The sequence below is a fragment of the Vitis vinifera genome, chromosome 7 (genome assembly GCF_030704535.1).
Source record: "Vitis vinifera cultivar Pinot Noir 40024 chromosome 7, ASM3070453v1".
NCBI lineage: Eukaryota > Viridiplantae > Streptophyta > Magnoliopsida > Vitales > Vitaceae > Vitis > Vitis vinifera.
This window is the reverse complement of record NC_081811.1, coordinates 22,620,734-22,642,464: the sequence shown is the minus strand read 5'-3', so window position 1 is coordinate 22,642,464 and position 21,731 is coordinate 22,620,734. Positions and strand designations below refer to the sequence as shown.

The window sequence follows — 21,731 nt, the reverse complement described above, 5'->3', positions numbered from 1 at the left end:
GGTTTGACCACCTTTAATATATTTTCTTTTGATATAAACAATATATTCAACATTATCTTTATATAGTATTATTAGATTATCTTTAGTAAAAGACAATTCGCATAACTTTCAAATACAACTTGCTTCTAGAATCGTGAGCATTTTTTAATGATTTGAGAAAGTACCTACTATTGGTTGTTTGATCAATTTTTATGATATAGCAATATTGCCACATGTGGTATGTAATAGTACACGCTCTAGATCACTCTCCTTTAACATGACCCTTTGTGCATCTTGCCTTTGATTTTCGATGCATGGACAAATCTGTGTTCTCCTTATAGAACTCCTATGCCATAATGTTGCATTGTTTGAACTTAGACATCTATCTCTAAACATATTTTAAGGTTAGTAATAGGCTTATAAAACTTGCAATGGGATCCCTTTTGCCCTATCTCTTGGTAATGGTGAAACTAGATGTACTTAAGACGGTTAGATGCTTTATTTTTATTACAAGAAGGATGTTTCTTTCATAAGTAGTTAGATGATTTCCTACATCCCCCTCAAAGGAGTTACCTTTGATATAAGGGAGAATTATGTTTTGGGGGTAGATGGGCCCCCAAATTAACAAAAGGTCCATGTAACTCTTCAAATTGAGCCCAAGACCCAATGAAAGTATGAAAATTGAGTTGAAGGATATCATCCTTCAGTATTTCCAAAAATGCCTTTTGTTGATTTTGAGAAAAAAAATTAATATTTTTGAAAAATACTTTTATTTAATTTAATATTTAAAAAAAATACTTTTATGTAATTTAATATTTTTTAAAATACTTTTATTTAATTTAATATTTTTAAAAAATAAATTTATTTAATTTAATATTTAAAAAAAATACTTTTATGTAATTTAATATTTTAAAAAAAAAATTAATTTAATTTAATATTTAAAAAAAAATTAATTTAATATTTTTTTAAATACTTTAATTTAATTTAATATTTTTGAAAAAAAAATTATTGAATTTAATATTTTTGAAAACTACTTTTATTTAATTTGGTATTTTTGAAAAAAAAAATTATTGAAAAAAAATTATTTAACTTAATTTTATAAAATATTTTATGTGTTCTTAAAGGGTATATTTGTCCGTTACTATTTCATATCCTTCAACTCAATTTTAAAAGTTATATGGACCTTTTGTTAATTTGGGGGCCCATCTACCCCAAAAGATAATTCTCTCTTGATATAATGCTCTGATGTGAATATGTCTTCTTGAGTTGGAAGTGGGGCTTGTAATGTCAATAGTGGAATTGGTCTTACCACATTAAGCACTTTGGGATTGGTTTGAGGGTCTCATCCTTGGTAGATGGAGTCAGAGGTTCATCTAGGTAGGATTATTATGGATCAAATCATTCAAGGCTGAATGAGAAGAGGACCATTATGCCTTTATGACACTTTTAATTTTTAAAAGCTTTCACATCATTACCAATCCATTAATGTGAGAGTTACTATTTTGGAACACTATATATATAAAATAAAAAAAATCATTTGTTTCAAAATAAAGAATTAGAACTTCAAAATAGAAAATTATTTTCCACTCTTTGTTGCTCTCCTTGGTTCCACCATCACTTTCTCCAAACCCCTCTAACTCTACTCAACTCTCTCCTCCCTTTCTCTCACTCTACTCTATTCTCTCCTCAAACCCTTGACACCTAATTATCCCACTTAATTGACCCCCTACATATCATTTTATAAATAATTTATAACAAAACTAAATAAATATTATTTCTAGTATTATTGAACTAATGTTTATAAATCATTAAATTTAATATAAATCCCTAAAACACTCCATTTTTCAAATAATATATCCATTGCTTTTCCAAAGTAACTTTCCATTTTTTTTTTCATAACCATCAACTTATAGAAAAACATATTATTTATATTAAATTTTTGCAATTCAAGTCTTATTAGGTTAGAAAAAGTTTGATATTTATTCATAAGATATATTTATTTTTAATATAATTATTTTAAAAACAAATAAATGGAATTGGTACGAGAAGGTGGTATAAATTTTCGTACCTAATTGCGCTTTTGTTTAAATTTTTTGTTGGAATGGCAATGGGAATGTGAATGGGAATGTGAATGGGAATCAGTGGGAATGGGAATGAATGCGAATAGATCTATAAAATCGAGTGGGATGGAAATCAGTCCGCACCCGCCCGTCGCCGTCCCTGTTGCACCAGAGACGAAGTGGGGCTCTGCTGTAGTGTACAAACATATTGAATCCTAGTTGTGTATGTGATCCCACTCTCTGCTGTGTTTTGGAGATGAAATCAGAGCAAGTATATAAAGTCGGGAAAATTTTAAAACTCTTCAGCCCCAGAAGGGCTATCTGTTCTTCTTCTACCACTTCTCAGCCCCAGTTGAGTAAGCCTCCTATTCACAATACTTTCTTCAAATCAGGTGCCAAAGATGAGCTTGTAAAACGTCTCTGCAGAGACAACAACTTCAAAGAAGCCATAGACATTCTATGCGAACAGAAACGTTTGCGTGAGGCAATTCAGATGCTGGACCACGTTGATCGACCCTCTGCCGCAACATACTCCACCCTCTTACAGCTCTGCCTCCAGCTTCGAGCCCTTGATGAGGGCATGAAGGTCCATGCCCACACCAAAACCTCCGGCTTTGTTCCTGGGGTTGTCATCTCCAACCGCATTCTTGATATGTATATCAAATGTAATAGCCTTGTTAATGCTAAAAGGATATTTGATGAAATGGCTGAGAGAGACTTGTGTTCTTGGAATATTATGATCTCTGGGTATGCAAAAGCGGGTCGGCTTCAGGAGGCTCGCAAACTGTTTGATCAAATGACGGAAAGAGATAATTTTTCTTGGACGGCAATGATATCTGGGTATGTTCGCCATGACCGGCATGAAGAAGCTTTGGAGTTGTTTAGAGCAATGCAAAGGCATGAGAACTTTAAATGCAATAAATTTACAATGTCTAGTGCTCTTGCTGCTTCTGCTGCCATTCAATCCCTGCATCTTGGGAAGGAGATTCATGGGCATATACTGCGAATAGGGTTGGATTTAGATGGCGTGGTTTGGAGCGCATTATCGGATATGTATGGGAAGTGTGGGAGTATAGGGGAAGCTCGACACATTTTTGATAAAACTGTTGACCGAGATGTTGTTTCATGGACGGCAATGATTGATAGATACTTCAAGGAGGGTAGAAGGGAAGAGGGATTTGCATTGTTCTCAGACTTTTTGAAATCTGGGATATGGCCCAATGAGTTCACTTTTTCTGGGGTTCTAAATGCATGTGCAGATCATGCTGCGGAGGAATTGGGTAAGCAGGTTCATGGGTATATGACGAGAATTGGGTTTGACCCGTCCTCATTTGCAGCTAGTACGCTTGTTCACATGTACACAAAGTGTGGGAATATTAAGAATGCAAGACGGGTTTTCAATGGGATGCCGAGACCGGATTTAGTATCATGGACTTCCCTGATTAGTGGTTATGCTCAGAATGGTCAACCTGATGAGGCTCTTCAGTTCTTTGAGCTGCTACTCAAATCAGGAACTCAGCCTGATCACATTACCTTTGTTGGGGTTCTTTCTGCTTGTACTCATGCTGGCTTAGTTGATAAAGGACTCGAGTATTTCGACTCAATAAAGGAAAAACATGGGCTAACACATACTGTTGATCACTATGCTTGTCTCATTGATCTATTGAGCCGATCTGGTCGACTCCAAGAAGCAGAAGATATTATTGATAAAATGCCGATGAAGCCTGATAAGTTTTTGTGGGCTTCTTTGCTTGGTGGTTGTAGAATTCATGGAAATCTTAAACTTGCAAAACGAGCAGCAGAAGCGTTATTTGAGATAGAGCCTGAGAACCCAGCTACATATACAACTCTGGCCAACATCTATGCTACAGCTGGTTTGTGGGGTGGTGTTGCAGAAGTCAGGAAGGTGATGGATGCTAGAGGAGTGGTAAAGAAACCAGGTTTGAGTTGGATTGAGATTAAGCGAGAGGTTCATGTGTTCTTAGTGGGAGACACATCCCATGCAAAATCCAAGGAAATACATGAGTTTCTGGGGAAGCTTTCAAAGAGGATGAAGGAAGAAGGGTATGTTCCTGACACGAACTTTGTGTTGCATGATGTGGAGGAGGAGCAGAAGGAACAAAACCTTTCCTACCACAGCGAAAAGCTTGCAGTCGCATTTGGGATTATTTCTACCCCAGCAGGAACATTAATCAAAGTTTTTAAGAATTTAAGAACTTGCGTAGACTGCCACACTGCCATTAAATTCATCTCCAAGATTGCTAAGAGAAAAATAATTGTGAGGGATTCGAATCGGTTTCATTGTTTTGAGGATGGGAGCTGTTCATGTAGAGACTACTGGTGATTCGATTTTGACCTAATGCCATCCAGTATTTTCTTATTCCCCTTATTGACTATGTAGTGTTAAGAATAACTTCAAAGTAGTTCATTGTGTTTTTTTGTAAGTGAACAGAATAGCAATCCAATATGAGTACAATAGAAAATTTAAAATAATACAATTGCACATTTCATTATCTAAATCACTCAAATAACCATTCCAAGGGAGTGAAGATCATTCTCCAATTCAGGAATTCAGGAGGGTGTGTCCAGGCTTGGTTGAGTTGATGGGAGTAACATTTTTATATCCAAATCGGTCAAATAGCCATTCAAAGGGAGAGAAGATCATTCTCCAATCAGGAGTGTGTGTTTCATCAGAGACCCAGAGATTAGAATGAAACCATCCATTGTCATTATCATTATATATAAGGCAAATCCATTTGTAGACCCCTCCTTTTGGACAGGGGGGCTCTCCTTTTTAACACTCTTTTGTGACATTTTTTTTTACCACCTGGAGACTGGTTTTCTGCAAGATATTGGGAGACATTTTTCTGCAGCAGGGAGACAGCACATTTCTGGGAAGACACGAGCAGAAGACATGTGGCAGAGAGGGCATTTTCTGGTGGTGATTAGAGGAGAGAGGGAGCAGGTTTTTAGGATTTTCGGGGGCTACCCGGGGAAAAACCAGAGCAGAGAGGGGAATATTCAGATATTCTGAGAGAGAGGTTTACAGAGAGAGAGAGGGGGGGGTAGAGCCTCTTGAGCAGAAGAAAGGATACAGGAAGCAGAGGAGCTCTTGAAATCTGGCTGGTAGAGGAGGCAGAGGATGGCTGTAAGCTAAGTGAGCTTCATTGGAGAGGAGTTTCACAGGTATGGAGTATCGTGTTTTTTCAGGGTCTTCCTCATTATCACTGTTCTTCATCATCTTTTCTTGCTACTTGAGCATTGTTAGTTTGTTTGGTTGTGGATTGAGTTTTGCTGAATTTGAGTTTGTTTTTATGCTTGCTCTGTTTTGGTTCTTTTCTGCTTTCTTTGATTTCTCATGTCAATAACTGACGTATGGATTGTTTTTGAGCTTGATGTTTGATTAATCATGCCACTGCTCTCTGCTTGTCTCACCTGTTTAGACCCATTGAGTGCAGCATGAGATGGAGTCTTGATTAATGGATTCTGAGCGTGCTCTGTTTCTTGAGCCTTCCTCTTTTGCTTTTGAAAAATACCAACCATTATTTTGTAAACTACCTGGAAGTTCTGGGATGATGGTAGAAAATGTTTCTAACTCCAAGTGGTTTCTGGATTTGATGGACTGGGGAAGTCGAAAGTTCAAGTTATTGGTCTGGTCTTTGTTGCTGCCGGAATGGGTGGAGGAACTGACAGTAGTGGGGCTCCTGTGATTGCAGTTGCAGAATCATTGGGGAGGAGTTCTGCATCCTGACTGAGAAACAGAGGTGATAGATGATGTCAATTTCCTCAGCCATTTAATGATGGATATCCTGTTCAAACTCATCAGAAAGTGGTTGATGTACCTCCAGTTATTGAATGGATACAGAGTCTTGAGGCTCTCCTACTGTTTCCATTGGAATTGCTGATAATGGGGGAATGGAAGAGTACAAAGCATGAACTTCAGCTTCTGATATCAGGTTCACTTGATGGCCAAGTTCCCATTGGTAATCATATTTCTTTTGATTGTTTTGTATGCAATACCTACCAGTGCAGCCATCTTGACCCAGTACATTCTGATCACTGTTCTGTTTGCTCTTCCATCTTTTCTCATACTGTACTTTGCTTATCCCTGTTTGAACTGGTTGGTTAGGGAAATCACTACCAGAATCACCATCAGTTAGTGCTTCCTGTTATATAAACTCTGTAGCATGGTGATGTAATGAATCTAATAATGGTGTTTGGAGTGCTAATGGGCCTGCATTTGGGTGCATTTTGATGAAAGATTTCCTCAAGTCACTCTCCAAGAGGCTCAAATGCAATACCACTGCTTATGAGAACTACCATAGAGTCTATGTTCCTGAGGGCCAGTCTCCTAAGCCTGATCCCAAGGAGCCTTTGAGGGTTTATGTTCTGTTCCAGCATATACAGAAAATGCTGTCAAGTGAGACTGCTGTCATTGCTGAGACTGAGGATTCTTGGTTTAACTGTCAGAAACTGAAATTGCCTAGAGGATGCAGATATGAGTTCCAAATGCAATACGGATCAATTGGTTGGTTAGTAGGTGTCACTCTTGGGTATGCACAGGCCCTGCCAAACAAGAGGGTGATGATTGCTTGCATTGGTGATGGTAGTTTTTACGTGACTCTGCTAGATATCTCTACGATGATCCTCTATGAGCAGGGGAAGGCATATTTGGAAGAGTATGTCAACCCTTGCGCAGATCTTTCTAGGAAAAGTTTGTGGGGAATTGCTCTACCATTGGGTGGCTCAGCTGATAAACTTGAAGGTGAAGGAGCAGGTTATACCACAACTTGGAAAATAATCCGGTTACCTCATGAGCTCTGTGTTGAACCTCGAACTTTCTGTTCTGGGCCAGTAACCAGTTCCAATTCCTGGTCCCACCCACTCATCAGTTTGAAGGAGCCTAGTATGCTCCTCCCCGGCTACTACGGATATCTAATACTGCCTGCCATCTTGAAGTTTGGATTCTCAAGGATGATCGATATGCTTAGATGCTGGCTTGTCTATCTCTGACTCGAGGATGGGTATCAAAATGCTCTAGAAGAACCACTGAAGCAGCTACTATCTTCATGGAAGAACGCTTGCAATGTCTAAAATGCTCATTGATGGTACAGTTGAGTATGAAGATGGAAGCTTGCAACTGTTTTCAGTTTAATCTATGGTGATCAGAGGACTGGCAAGGTCAGTTTCACAGGTTGACAACATGGCTTCCTTGAGCAGTGATATCTTCTGTGATATATTGAAGCATCTCGATGGCCCAGCTTTGACTAGTGCAGCCCATGCTTGTGCAGTATTCTGTTCAATCTCAAGAGGAGAGATTATGGGAAAATGTATGTTCGTCCATGTGGCCTTCAACCAACTGAGAAGATGTCAAAAGTTCAATTTCATCTATTGGTGGATTCAGAAAGTTCTATGCAGATTGTTTTCCACTCATGGTAAATAAGGAAGTTCCTGAATCTCAATGGAATGATTATCTCGAATATTCTGAAGAAGGGAGTGACACTGAATATTCTGATGACCTAGATGGATTTGAAAGTATTTCATCCTCCAATTTTGTTTCTATTGTAGATACCAGCCAATGCATCTTTGTGGGTTTTCCTACTGGCATGCATATGGACACATGGCTGGATGGCGGTGACCACTATTGGAAAACTATTCAATTTTTCTTTAAACGAAATGTCCCAGAGATGAACCAGGCCTGAGAGGTAGAAACCAGTGGCTACCTTCACTCACTTGAAGAATTCCAAGAACTTCCACATAAGGCGAAACAGGTCATGCAACCTTACCAGCTCCATATCAAGCGGTTAATAGGACATGGTGTAGAGTTCTTTATTTGCCTTCATATGTACCACTTGGGCAGCTTTATCTGTTGGGCAATTCATTAGTGGAATCACTATCAGGCTGCCTTCACTGAGCCTGAGATGGTGGAAGTGGTTGAAACTGCTACTCTTCTTTGACCCACAGTATCCTGGGTGGTACTATGATGCATTTGACCAAGAATGGAGGTTGTTAGTCTTATAATCCATCTGTAAATCACTCAGTGTTTGTGGACAATGATCAGTAAAATCAAACTAGAAATGTTTTGTCAGGTAATTTCTTCACCAACAAATGTCATACCATGAGCAAGTTGCAAATAATGGATTGAAATGCCTTAGTTGTCGAAGTCAAGTTGTAAATTGGGATGGGTCTGCCGGTGATTACTATAAGCAGTAGAAGAATATTTGGCAACCTGAGACAGTTTCTGAGAGTGATCCAACTGGTTGCATTGCAAAAACCGCAAGTGCTTCATACGAATAGGCAAGTCAAGTTTCTGTTAAGCAACTTGGTGGCAGAAAATCCCGGGGGTGGCATTCTGGCTCATACTCCAAGGTCTGGGAAAACTTTCATGATCATCAGCTTCATGCAGAGTTTCCTGGCTAAGTCTTCCCAAGCCAGACCTCTTGTTGTACTTCCCAAGGGTATCTCGGCAACATGGAAGAAAGAATTTCCGACTAGGCAAGTTGAGGATACTCCACTGTGTGACGTTTCCTGAGAGTGGAAAGATCAGAGGGATAGCCATTATCAGTTTGAAAACAGAAGCTGCAGCTAAAAGAGCTCTGGTCCTTGATGGTGCTGACAGGGGAGAACTGTTCCAGGAAATCCAGCATTCATCCATGCAACTCCGGGGGTCCAAATGCAAACTGGTAGTGGTAAAACAATTCATATTCTCTCTAAATCACCTAAGTGGGTGTCCTCATTCTTGCCATGGCCCAGCTGGGTAAACATAAAATTCTGGGTTTATAGATGGGATTCTTCCTTTAGTTAAAACTGTAAATATGATTCCAGTGGGATATGTATTGTTTGGTTTCTTTTGGTCCCTATGTTTTGTCTTGTTGAGCAGTCAAAGGAGTGGTCATCAATTGAAGTATCAAGCTACTTGGCCGAAAATGTGATGATGGATGTTTCTGAAGAAGAATTATAATATCCCCACTGCTGAATATGTTCATAGGCGTGGTGGATTTCTTTGTAGGGAATTAAATGTGTATCATGTTACATTCCATGCCTGTGTGGATCTCAGAAATGTAGAGGCAATATTGTGGGACTAAACCAGCACAAAGGAGAACTGAGTGACCCCATATGGAAGGCATCTTTGACAACTACTCTGTGAAGCACCAAATCATAAATTCAGGGCCAGTAATTACATGCCAATTGTTATTAGCAGATAAGATTTTAGGTGAAGGACCCAGCTGTGAAAGAAATATCAGAAACTCAGAATGAGATTCAGAATATGGACAAAGGTGAGATTCTAAAAGCTGTCCGGTTCTACTTTCTGGGTGTGGACGTAGTGATAAAGATACCCTTGCTGATATTCATACCTTTATACCAGGCTGTTAATGTGGCTTATGGACCTGAAGTTTCAAAGGAGTTGACTCCTTTGTGGGATTTTCGGACCCCTGCATGTTGCTCTTTTTATCTAGATGCTCTGAGGGATATGTGCACTCTTGTGTCTTTAGCTTCAAGCAGACAGCTAAAGTAGTCAAGAATATACCCACTTACTATTTTCTGGCCTATACTTATATTGATCACGGCAGCCCAGAAAGTGATGATGACTGTTCCGAGCATGAAGGTGACAGCAGTGATGACAGTACTGATTACAGCAGTGATGAAGTCTTTGTGGTATTTCAAGAAGATGGTTATTTCAAGTGAACCAGTTGATGATATGAGGCTCACATGTGCTGTTTCAGCATCTGTACTTCTGGGGAGAGCTGAGTTTTGGGCAAGTCATTCATGAACTTCGTGTTGCATGATGTGGAGGAGGAGCAGAAGGAACAAGACCTTTCCTGCCACAGTGAAAAGTTTGCAGTCGCAGTTGGCATTATTTCTACCCCAGCAGGAATGTTGATCAAGGTTTTTAAGAACTTAAGAACTTGTGTAGACTCCACACTGCCATTAAGTTCATCTTCGAGATTGATAAGAGAAAAATAATTGTGAGGGATTCGAATTGGTTTCATTGTTTTGAGGATGGGAACTGTTCTTGTGGAGACTACTGATGATTCACCTATGCCATTCCAGTATTTTCTTATTGCCCTTACTGATTATACAGTACTAAGAATAACTTCGAAGTAGTTGATTGTGTTTTTACTGTAAGCGAACAAAATAGCAATCCAACGAGTACAACAACAGAAAATCTAAAATAATACAATCGCACACTTCGTTATATATGGTATGGACTAGGGGAATCTTGTTAATATCTAAGTGGCTGAAATAGTCGTGCATGTCATTACTCTCCAGTTCATTTTCCTGTCCAAGGAATCCAATTTCTGATACAATTGCCTAACCTCAACCAATACCATTCTGGCATCCCTTAACTGCTCAACCTGCAATTCAATCTGACACAATCTGAGAAGCGCATGATCCAATTTCTGAAGCTTTTGGCGTAACGATTCTTTTTCCAGCAGTTCGAGCAAGCGACGTTCACACTTCTCCACGAGTATCTGGGCTTTCTCCAACGCCACCCTCAGCTTAATTATATCCCCCTTTTGAGAATCATCCAACTGTTGATTTAATCTGTCAATTTCGTTGATATCTTTGGGATGATGGACTCCAGTGTGGATTGGAGCTCTTGGAGCATGGGTTTGAATCGCACAACCCTATCCTTTGCACGCAGTACGGCCCTCAGTAGCTCCCCCATCACAGCTCCTAGAGCAGCCTCCCCTCCTCCTCCCATACCTCCACGTGTCTCCCCTGGTATATTCATTTCGAATTTTCCTCCTGCCATACCTAATACCTCCATGTCTCTCCCCTGGTATATTCATTTATACATGCTAAAATGGACTGATTCCACTTAATTTCGTTGTTGCTTCGACGCAAAGTTGAGTTTTTTCCTCATTTACTTTTCAGCTCAAGAACCAGCCTAACCCCGTTACTTTCCAAAAGCCAGAGCCCACGGCCCAAAACTGGAATGGACTGACTGCACTTAATTTCGTTGCTGCTTCGCAAGATTCCAATGGACCCGTCAAACAAAAAATTGACATTGAACCCGACGTGAATCGAACACGCAACCTTCTGATCTGGAGTCAGACGCGCTACCATTGCGCCACGGATCCACTTTTGACTTTTCTTGTAAATTTACATAATCAAAGAAAATGAAAAAGGATCATACTCCTTTATGGGCTGAAACAACTTGCTATTTACATCATATTTTGTTACGCATTCAAGAAAATACTGAAACGGCAAATTTACAATGCTTACTAACAACATCAACGAGAAGAACTACTAAGAATATATGCAGGCCTTTATTGGGTTGGAAAAAGGCAACCCACTACTCAACCTTCTTCTCCTTCTCCATCCCCTTCTTCTCATTCTCCTTCTCCTTCTGTTTGAATAACTTGTTCTTCACGTTCATAAACACCTTCTCATCCACAATCTCGACAAGTTTTCTCCAATGCACCTTCACCCTCTCTCCATACCTTTTAATCTTGTCCTCGTACTTTATATAGATTACAGGAATGGTCATGCTCATCATAATACCTGTAACTCCATCACAAACCAAATATATCCAGGAGATTGAACTACAGCGCCTTCTATTAATTAAGATCAATTAAACGTTACGTACCTATGTAAGCAAGTGTTAGGAGATCCATGCAGCTTCCCACTATGGAGAGTATCCAGAGACCAGTAACTACACCTGCAAAAACATACCACTCACTCTCCGCTCCTACGCGAAACATCCATCGCACTGCCTCTTCTATCGATTCTCTGAATAAAATTGTCATCTCTGTTGTTGACTGCTCTGTGATTTCCAATCCGGACAAGCTTGGGGGCTCTCTGAAACCCAATCAACCAGAATCAAAACTCTATGCTAGGTCAACTATGCTATAAAAAAAAAAAAAAAGCTCATGAATAAATAAATTAATGAAACGGAAGGCTCTTACTTTCCAAGAAGTCTGCACATGTTGCCCCATATGAACAATGAAGTAACAACCGCCATGCCCACCCAACAAACGATGGTGATGGAGTTGAATTGGTAGACTTCCATCAATACCCATGTTGCTGTTGATATGAAAAACACCATCACGCTCATCTTCTTTCTCCTCCATAGCAATATATCTCTCGCTAAATCTGCCACCCAAAAAAATAAATAAATAAATAGTGAGAGAGCGAAAACCTTCACCGCTATGGAGCTTACCTAGTATGGGTTGTGAACTTTTCTCTGTTGAAGACATACTGAAGATTAAATCAAACTGAAAATGGCAGATTGGAAGTTTTAGTATAGTACTTATGGTTTGAAATTTTGGGTGAATTGGCTTCAAAGGTGAAGTAGCTCTGAACAAGAGGGGGAGTTGTTTGAGTTCTACACGTAGCAAAGCCGAGGCAAGACGTGGAAGCCATGCAGGAGTCGTAGCGCTAGAAGAAGAGCTCACTTACAAGTCACAAGTCACAAGTCTCATGTCGTACCACAGAAACAGCACATCGTATTCATTTGCGTGGTTTCTCTGCAGTCAGCTGTTTGTCTCTAGCCATCGGTGGACACACACTAGTCGGCGACCGCCTTTGCAAACGTGTATAAGATAATTGGAAACCACCCCTACAAGATATGATGAACAAATGCTATATTTTTTATTGATATAATCTACATAAATACAGAAGAAACAGTTTTATTGAAGAAACGGTTGATAATAATGTCATAATTCATAAATATATAATTTATATATTATATAAAATTTAAAAAGTAATTAAAAAATAAAAATGTACATATATAATTGAAAATTTTAATAATATTTTATTTTTTAAATTTGATATATTAAATTAAATAATAAAGATAAATAAAAATGTATGAATATTTTAAATTTTATTAAATAAAATAATATAATAGTTAAATATAAAAATATATTTAAGATAAAAAAATTATAATATTTAATTTTATCTATATATTTATGTAATTTATTATTTTAAATTTTTTAAAATTATTATATTAATTAATTTATATTTATCATTATATGATTAAAATCAATGGAAATATAAATATTTATATTTATTTAATAGTTTTTACTTTTTATATAATAATAATTTGAAGAAAAAAATCGATAAGTCGTCATTGTTATTTAATTTATGTTTCAGCAATAGTTACTCAAGCAATTGGGTGGTTTAGTGGCTGAAGTCCCTTGGCTCAAAATTATACATGGCCTGTCTGTGTGCAACAACTGAACTGCGCGCAAGCTGGCTTGGGCAGAGGGCCCGTCATCGAAGATGGGCTACGTGGTTGGAGCAGCACAGTAAAATTTTATTCAACCCACCCCGGACCGGTTCTTTAGGAACCAGGCAGCTTATCCAGCTCGCTCATTGGTCCGACAGGCCGACGATTTGAACGGCTGAACACCGGTTTAAGAGCCAAACGGTTGGATGAGTCCAACCGGAGAGGCGACCGGTCGACGGGTTTTTAAAACATTGCTATACCAAAGCAAAAAACCGAAGCCATGGCTATTTCTACTTTTTCCTCCCGGGAACAAGGGAAGGGGTCGGGGGTCGTTGAAAGGATGAATAAGTGGACCACCACCAATGGTTCCATGATGGCCTTTTCTCTTATGTTGTTCCCGTTTGAGCACCAAACATCATAATGAAAACATTACTTCTTAGCTGCAGCAACCACCGCCCATTTCAAACTTAATTTTTGGAAGGTAAAGGCACTCCTCTCAATTCGTAGTAATAATTTTGCTGCAACCCACAATTGATTTCCCTTTCAGTCCAATTTTCATATGACATTATGCCTCTCCTGTGACCATCGAGTGAAATTTGACATCATCATAAGTAGTGAATTCCCATTTAATATGTGTGATAAGATCTTAATCCTTCAACAATGATACGAGGAATCAAAATCCAAGTATAAGCATGCAAATAATGAAACTTGGGTACAAGTGTATAAATAAATGAGATTTGAGTATATTATTTAAATTTGAAAATATATGTCTGATACCACCTATTTAATAGAACATATTCAATAAATACAAAAAAATGTATAAGTTGGAGACCAAGAACATTGCAATCAATTCATATATATAAAACTCTAGACCTAGACACATGAATGTCATTAACTAACAAATCTAAAATTAAATAAAATACTAAATTTTTAGTCAAATAAATAAAATAAAGTTTAATATGGTTTCAAATAAAAACACTTTTTCTGTTCTGATCTCCTCACCGATATCATTTGATGAACTAAACAACTCAATAAGAAAAAAATAATTTAATAAGAAATATCAAATATAGTTAGAGACGTCATTTTTTTTCTTTACAAAAAGGTCAATTAACAAGGAAGTTTTTTTTTTTTTATTTCAATCATTTATTTCACTTTCTTTCAAATATTTAACACTTCCAATGCAAAGATAAAATTACATATTACACTTTGTATGATTAATTATTATTTAAAAACATTTCACATATAAACATTTTACTCTAATCTACTCACAATAGCACTGTGCCCAAATAAATTGGATTTGCACTATGTAGCTAACCCTAAATTGTTCCATTTACTAGTGAGTAGAACGGATTCCAATCAATGGTATACTAAAAAGTCAATTATTAGTATATCAAAATGCCAATAACACTTTTATTGCCTAAGGTTGCATTGTATCATCACTCAAGTAAGGTTAACAACTTATTTTTTTGTTAATAAGGTTCATTATAATAAATTGGACGATAAAATTCACTTGTAAAAAAATAAATAGATGATATGATATTCAAGTAACAAATTAGAACATAATTTTTTTTAAAAAAATTACTTGACCCATTGTCGAGAATTCAAATATTTTAATATTTCTAAAAATAAATGAAAAATATATAGGGATTTATAAAATGATTTATTGCACTATTAATCCTTATTTTAAAGAAGTCATTATACAAAAACATTATCATTTCTAACTCTTTTTTGAATTAAAGTTCTGTAAAAAAAAAATTTCTCTTTCTCTTTTGGCTGTTCAATTTTAGATAACACATAAAAACGATAACAAGATGTAAGATAAAGATAGTGAATTGTTAAAAGGGATAAAAAATACCTCACTTATTATTATTATTTTTTAAATGTATAAATAGACCTAAAATCAAGTCTTTTAAAATTTTAAAATATATAAATATTTCTAAAATCAAGATAAATCTTTTTAAATTTTCAAAACACATAAATTTCTCTAAATATCTAAATATAAGTTAGGTAGGTATTTATAAATTTTCAAAATACATTACCTCTAGTCATTGTCTTTTACATTTCCTATTTACCCTTTGTAAGTTGTAACAACATCAAATCTAGAACGAACCTCAAGGAAATAAAATAAGCTGAAATGACAAGGTGCGTCTTTTGTGGCCATTGGGCAGTGGCAAACCGTGTGGGCACCCACTCAATGTCACAAGTCAATAGTTCAAATCCGTAAAAAAACAGCTCACATGGGTGCCCCATGATTGGCAGACATTTTCATTTTTCTCCCTTCGTTAATTTCCCCTTGTTTTTTTAAAAAAAAAATATCTATCCTTGTTTAGAATCTTAGGGCTGGCTGCTCAAGGAATCATCATATTTGGATATAATGCAAGTAAACCCCATAGCCACGTTCTTATTGATATCATTTACTTGAGAATTTTGAGAGGTTGTTTAAGGCCAAAAATGCCCATTTCTATAAGTTGACTATGATTTTTAAGTTTGCAGGGGCTTAGGGATGGAAGAAGTGGAGTGACAGGTGGTCCATATGAGCACATGAGTGTCGGTTCAACACAACCCATTGTTTTACTATGACCTCTTTACAGCTTTCATGGCCAATATACCTCCACCACCACCGTCCAATAAATTTTATAAATTGTTTTACGACCATCATTAGTCAATGTCATTGTCTCAATGAGGAATTTAAACAAGACAGACCACAAAAAGAAACAAAGCAATGAAGAAAGCAAAAGCAGCCCCATGCCCTTTGCTTCAAATAGAGGAGAAGGGACTGTAGACATTCACATTTCAATTGATGGTGACCACGAGGAGGCTGCTAGCTGTCTGCTTTTTCCTCAGAGACTGGCGGTGTATGCAGTGCAGTGTTTCCCTGATCCCATTCACAATTTTCTCCTTTTTCAAAATTATGGTGTGCATGTGAAGTCTGACTGACATTCAATTCTGTCATGGAAATTCACCATCCATACATACAATTAGTATTAACTGCTGACTAATAAATACAGCACCAGTTATCAGCTGAATGGACTCCCATGTCACATTAAAAACTTTCAACACCTTGCTTAAATTCAAAGATCCAAACCACCCAAATCAAAAGCAACAAAAACAAAAGCAAAAGAAAAACAAAAAGATAAAAGGACTAAAATAAAGCCAACTTGGAAGGATAGGGTAGGGATTTAAAGCATAAATCAATAGCGAGATTGTAGGATTGTTAGTCAACCTCCACGGTTTGATCACTTACACCAATGAGTGTGATTAGCGTTGGTTTGGAGCATTGCATCATTACTAGAAAACGCGTGACGTGACTTGCGCCGAAAATGTAATCAAAATCCCACTACAGAAGTACAGATCACCCTCAAAATGTATATTTATATACATATAAACTTTCCTCAAAACACTGCTAGAGCTAGAAGTACCTGGGGGAGCCTTCTTTCCCGCACTTCTATTATTTAAGCCCCCTAGATATAGTGAATAAGCAGTGGTATATATCACATTCCTAGATTTAGTTTCTCCCTTTCTGGGTTTTTGTTTTGGGGGTGTGATATTCTTTTTTCAGATATAGAATCATGAGAAAAGCGGTTTTGCTCCACCTGATCTGTGTTTTGTTGGGTGTTTTCTTGGTGAATGGAGAGGACCCTTATAAATACTACACATGGACTGTCACCTATGGAACTATTTCTCCTCTGGGCGTCCCCCAACAGGTTGGTAATGTAGCCATTTTTGTGGTGGTTTTGAATGTGAGAAAGTTTTCTTGTTTTTCTGAAGGGTTGATGTTGGATTTGTGAAGGTCATCCTCATCAATGGTCAGTTTCCTGGTCCGGCACTTGAGGTTGTGACTAATGACAACATAATCCTCGACCTGATTAATAAGCTTGACCAGCCTTTTCTCTTGACTTGGTGAGTTGATTTTATAGTTACTCTTGGCTTGAGTTCATGTGCTTGTTCTTAGTTTGTTTTAGTTGTTATTTGTTTTGACTAGGAAAATTCTGATGTTTCACTGTTTTCTATGACAAAATGCTCTGTGCTATGTGTTGATGTTAATTGAATGGCAAAAGGGCATAAGTGGGATTGTTCTGAAAGTTGCATTTGTGTCCCAAATTTGTGATTTAATCATCCATTTGGTAGTGAGGAAAATGAGGAAAAGGGTAATACATTTTGAATCTTAAGAAAAAGCAATTTAAGCCAAGTAGTTGTATTGCTGTATGTGTTTGTTGAAAGTTCTTGCTTTTCTGGTCCAAAACAATAAAAATCTTAAGATTAATTGAGGATTAATATTATGCACATGGAGAAAAGGAAGATAAATTTGACCACAGAAAACTTCCATTGCCGTTTGTCTTCTTCAAATGTGTTTATCTGATAGCAGCATTCTTGAAAAATGTCATGGTCTAACAAGAGCTTGCTTGTTCACTACTAGGAATGGAATTAAACAGAGGAAGAACTCATGGCAAGATGGAGTATTGGGGACCAATTGTCCTATCCCCCCAAACTCAAACTACACCTACAAATTCCAAACTAAGGATCAGATTGGGACTTTCACATATTTCCCATCAACCCTTTTCCATAAAGCTGCTGGAGGGTTTGGAGCAATCAATGTCTATGAAAGACCTAGGATCCCAATCCCATTTCCAGACCCTGCTGGAGATTTCACTTTACTTGTTGGTGATTGGTACAAGACCAGCCATAAGGTGAGGAAAAATTACATATATTTTTTCTGTTGCTTATGAAGTTTATGTTTTTAACATTTCTGATTATCACATAAAGTGGCAATGTGGTGTGCATTTGTTTGACATTTGTAGAATAATTATTTGTATGATATTCTTGGCCTTCATGTTCTAAAGCTTAAGTCCCAATCTCATTGCCACCCGTTTTGCATCTAGCTAGTAAAGAGTTGGTTGTCTTATTCTTGCATTTCTGTAAATGCCATAGGATGTTAATGAATCTGACAAAGACCAGAAACCTCAGTTCTCGGGCCAGATCCTAGCTTCCTGTGGTTCATTCTTATTATTTACAATTTGAAAATATTCTAATTATATATGAAAGGGCTGCTGTACTTGGTTTGTTCTATTCACCTTTAAAAATGTTGGTCAAATTGACTATTCTTCACTTTAATGGGAAACTATGTCAACTTAGTTAGCTTCCTACTTTGTAACACAAAAAAGAAACATTTCTGTGCTAGATGCAATTTGGACAAAGATGCTTATGTTATAAGTCTACCTTCTTATCATCCTTCTAATTTGTTCCATTGTGTGTTTTGATGTTGGCAGACATTACAGCAAACTCTGGACTCAGGGAAACCTCTTCCCTTCCCTGATGGTGTCCTTATAAATGGCCAGACTAGTTCTTCCTTCAGTGGTGATCAAGGTTATTCTCAGAATTTTGAGTTTTTTTCTTTGATTCCTCAAAAGATTAGAAGTTTCCATGTTATGAGCTTTTTGAATAATTTTGATACAAGAGTAGATTGTGTTTTACTAACAATTTTCTCTTGGTTTTCCTTCTAGGTAAAACTTACATGTTCAGGATCTCAAACGTGGGCCTATCAACCTCAATCAACTTTAGGATTCAGGGGCATACAATGAAGCTAGTTGAGGTGGAAGGATCTCATACTCTTCAGAACACATATGATTCTCTTGACGTGCATGTGGGCCAATCCATTGCTGTTTTAGTTACCTTAGATCAGCTCCCAAAAGACTACTACATTGTTGCATCCACAAGGTTTACAAAGCAGATTCTCACTGCAACTGCAGTGTTACACTATACAAACTCTCACACCCCAGTTTCTGGGCCTGTGCCTGCTGGTCCTACCTATCAAATACACTGGTCTATGAAGCAGGCCAGAACCTACAGGTGTGTAACTAAACTGCTCTACAAGTGGAGAAGGCTATTTTCTTTTGTGGCACAAAATTTCTGCTCATTCTTTTCCCTCAAAAGTTTTGATATACTCATCATCACTAGTAGAATAACATGGTGAAAAAAATGCATGCTGATGATTTTAGATGAATCTCACTTTCCATACTTGCAAAAAGGAGGAAACTATTATATTCTCAAGAAAATAAAGTGAGATATGGAGGGGATGAGGTTAGGGATAATGTGAGATTTAGGCTGCATGTGCTATTAGGGGGAGTATTCTGAACAATGATTCCATAAAGCTCAACAAACATGGCACCACTTCAACAGCACATTGATATACTTCTTTCCTGATTTAGTTTTCCATCAAATGAATGGATGGTTAGTACCTTGGTCTGTAATGATCTATCCTGATTTCTTGTTTCTCTCTGTTTTTCTTGAAGGTGGAACTTGACAGCAAGTGCAGCCAGACCCAACCCTCAGGGCTCATTCCATTATGGAAAGATAACACCATCAAGGACCATTATGTTGGCGAACTCAGCACCTCGACTAAATGGGAAGCAGCGCTATGCTGTTAATGGGGTCTCCTACATTAACACTGATACTCCTCTGAAGCTTGCTGATTATTTCAATATCCCTGGGGTATTCAGTGTAAATTCTATTCAAGACCTTCCCTCAGGTGGTTCCTCATTCCTGTCAACCTCTGTCATGGCAGCCAACCACCATGACTTCATTGAAGTTGTTTTCCAAAACAATGAGAATACCATTCAGTCTTGGCATCTCGATGGTTATGATTTTTGGGTAGTTGGGTAAGTTGTCAAATTCTGTTTCTAACTTATGTTTTTTGCTAGTTGGTTGGTTTCTAACTTTTGTCATTGTCACAAAAACAGTTATGGTTTTGGACAGTGGACACCAGCCAGAAGAAAAAGCTATAATCTAATTGATGCTCTTACTCGACACACTGCTCAGGTATGCTAAACCAAGACTAAGATGATGCTTTTCTTTTTTCTTTCATATCTGGGTTGGGAAATATTTTTTGTTCCATCGCTTGTAGGAACTGTGATAGTGTTTGACACCCTTGTATCATCTATTAGAACTTAGAATGCTCTATTCCTCACATTTGATATTTGAGGAAATATGGTTAGTAAGAACTGATTTGACATTGATAAAGCACAAAAAGCTTTGTGATTCACACCTTTAAATTTCATGGTAATGCTTTTTTTCTTAGGAGATTGACAGATCTGTCTCATGTTAGATCACTTGTTCTTTCTTGATCCATACTTTTCCTAACATGGATCCATTTTCTCTTGCAGGTGTACCCCAGGTCTTGGACCACTATATGGGTTTCCTTGGACAACCAAGGCATGTGGAACATGAGGTCTGCAGTATGGGAAAGGCAATATCTTGGGCAGCAATTCTATCTCAGGGTCTTTAACCCAGTTCACAGCCCTGCTAATGAATATGATATTCCTAAAAATGCTCTACTTTGTGGAAAAGCCATAGGAAGGCACCCTTAGTATGACCATTCATTTATTATCTGGTTTTTCCAGTCATGATGGTTTGACTGTAATAGTAAATCAGAAAGAGTGAAAAATTCCGCTTCTGATAGTTGGTTTATTCAGTTATTCTATATGTATAATATCAAATGGAATTTTGTTTCACATTCTGGGAAGTTGTGGAATTGGTTGAAATCATAATTTTAGAACCACAAAATGTCATTTGTCGTGGCTGAATTTTATTGCGGACCTATTTTATTTATGGTAACAGCAAACCAGATAATGAACAACTCAAGAGGAAGTGCATCTTGAGTCCTGGCCATATTAAGAGTACGTTTGGTAGTGATTTTAAAAAGTGTTTTTAATATTTTAACGTTTAAAATTTTTTATTTTTAAGTATTAAAAGGATTAAAAACTTTCTAAAATTACTAATAAACACACTAACTCTACTGGGAATTAATTTGAATTTGAAAAAAAAAAAGGTTTTGAGGTTTTGATTTCTGATACCACTAGGCTATTGGATCGAAATTCCTTAAAGTAGCCATGTGCTTATTTAACTAATCCAGAACTGCACATTGGTTGGTTAACTTGCCTTGATTTCAGCTACATTTCTGGATCATTCTTGGGTCATCTCACCCCTACTGAGCCTTGTTTTCAGCATACCCATTGTTTATCCCCCTCTTCCAACACAGTTGGCTGGTGCAATAGCACTTAGCTCTTGGAAGATGTTAGAAGCCTTTCTCATTTTTGAAGGGATATCTTGTGCTCCTGCAGGCTGTGTATGAGTTCATTCCGTGCCACCAAGGAAATACTATTACTTCATTTCAGAACACCCAGAGTTGAAACCTTCATGGTTGGCCCGGAATTCGATAGTCTCTGTTTGATTATGATCACAACCCAGAACTATATCTATGTTGCAAATAAAAGAAAGAGGACCCAAGATACTCTTTAACACCATATAGAAACTTACGATAAGATGATTGAAGGGCTGAGATCCATGAGGAGCACACGATGAGTATTTAATTTCACGTGTGTTGGGAGTTGAATTCAGTGGATTGGAGTCATTGCATGAACCCATGAGATCTGTCCTCGGAATACTTTCTAGTTTCCAGCCCACTAGTTGACTTAATGTAGTTTATACCAACTATCATGGGCTGACCTTAGGGTAGCATG

General features: G+C 37.5%; 4 protein-coding genes and 1 non-coding gene across 5 annotated transcripts; 2 read left to right on the top strand and 3 right to left on the bottom strand.

Annotated features, from left to right (window-relative positions):
• The first annotated feature begins 2,098 nt into the window (after positions 1-2,098).
• LOC100251274 (pentatricopeptide repeat-containing protein At4g37170) lies at positions 2,099-4,552 on the top strand. Its single transcript, XM_003632418.4, has one exon. The coding sequence runs from the start codon at positions 2,296-2,298 to the stop codon at positions 4,381-4,383; it is 2,088 nt and encodes a 695-aa protein (XP_003632466.3). The 5' UTR covers positions 2,099-2,295; the 3' UTR covers positions 4,384-4,552.
• A 5,579-nt stretch (positions 4,553-10,131) lies between these two features.
• LOC132254088 (uncharacterized LOC116803646) lies at positions 10,132-10,812 on the bottom strand. The gene is given in 2 exon segments (XM_059738432.1): positions 10,132-10,597; positions 10,600-10,812. Coding segments are annotated over 2 exon segments (540 nt in total). The 3' UTR covers positions 10,132-10,270.
• Positions 10,813-11,053: 241 nt separating this feature from the next.
• TRNAW-CCA (transfer RNA tryptophan (anticodon CCA)) lies at positions 11,054-11,125 on the bottom strand. Its single transcript has one exon. It is a non-coding gene; the product is annotated as a tRNA-Trp (tRNA).
• LOC100261514 (reticulon-like protein B13) lies at positions 11,126-12,334 on the bottom strand. Its single transcript, XM_002270761.4, has 4 exons — positions 12,208-12,334; positions 11,954-12,140; positions 11,635-11,846; positions 11,126-11,549 (listed from the first exon to the last, which is right to left on the bottom strand). Exons 1-4 carry the CDS (start codon positions 12,242-12,244, stop codon positions 11,341-11,343), a joined length of 645 nt encoding a protein of 214 aa, XP_002270797.2. The 5' UTR covers positions 12,245-12,334; the 3' UTR covers positions 11,126-11,340.
• A 4,251-nt stretch (positions 12,335-16,585) lies between these two features.
• LOC100249552 (L-ascorbate oxidase homolog) lies at positions 16,586-20,795 on the top strand. The gene is made up of 8 exons (XM_002270795.4): positions 16,586-16,919; positions 17,006-17,115; positions 17,633-17,903; positions 18,483-18,579; positions 18,717-19,062; positions 19,506-19,871; positions 19,953-20,031; positions 20,376-20,795. The coding sequence occupies exons 1-8, from the start codon at positions 16,785-16,787 to the stop codon at positions 20,577-20,579; spliced, it is 1,608 nt and encodes a 535-aa protein (XP_002270831.2). The 5' UTR covers positions 16,586-16,784; the 3' UTR covers positions 20,580-20,795.
• Positions 20,796-21,731: the final 936 nt, after the last annotated feature.

What these genes read in the sequence shown, in the direction of transcription:
- LOC100251274 (XM_003632418.4), top strand. Translation starts at nt 2,296, where the DNA reads ATGAAATCAGAGCAAGTATATAAAGTCGGGAAAATTTTAAAACTCTTC.
- LOC100261514 (XM_002270761.4), bottom strand. Translation starts at nt 12,244, where the DNA reads ATGTCTTCAACAGAGAAAAGTTCACAACCCATACTAG. An exon ending in ATGTGCAGACTTCTTGGAAA is followed by an intron (nt 11,847 to 11,953) that starts GTAAGAGCCTTC and finishes ATTGGGTTTCAG; the next exon opens with AGAGCCCCCAAGCTTGTCCG. An exon ending in CCTAACACTTGCTTACATAG is followed by an intron (nt 11,550 to 11,634) that starts GTACGTAACGTT and finishes ATGGAGTTACAG; the next exon opens with GTATTATGATGAGCATGACC.
- LOC100249552 (XM_002270795.4), top strand. Translation starts at nt 16,785, where the DNA reads ATGAGAAAAGCGGTTTTGCTCCACCTGATCTGTGTTTTGTTGGGTGTT. An exon ending in GGTACAAGACCAGCCATAAG is followed by an intron (nt 17,904 to 18,482) that starts GTGAGGAAAAAT and finishes TGATGTTGGCAG; the next exon opens with ACATTACAGCAAACTCTGGA. An exon ending in TTCCTTCAGTGGTGATCAAG is followed by an intron (nt 18,580 to 18,716) that starts GTTATTCTCAGA and finishes TTTTCCTTCTAG; the next exon opens with GTAAAACTTACATGTTCAGG.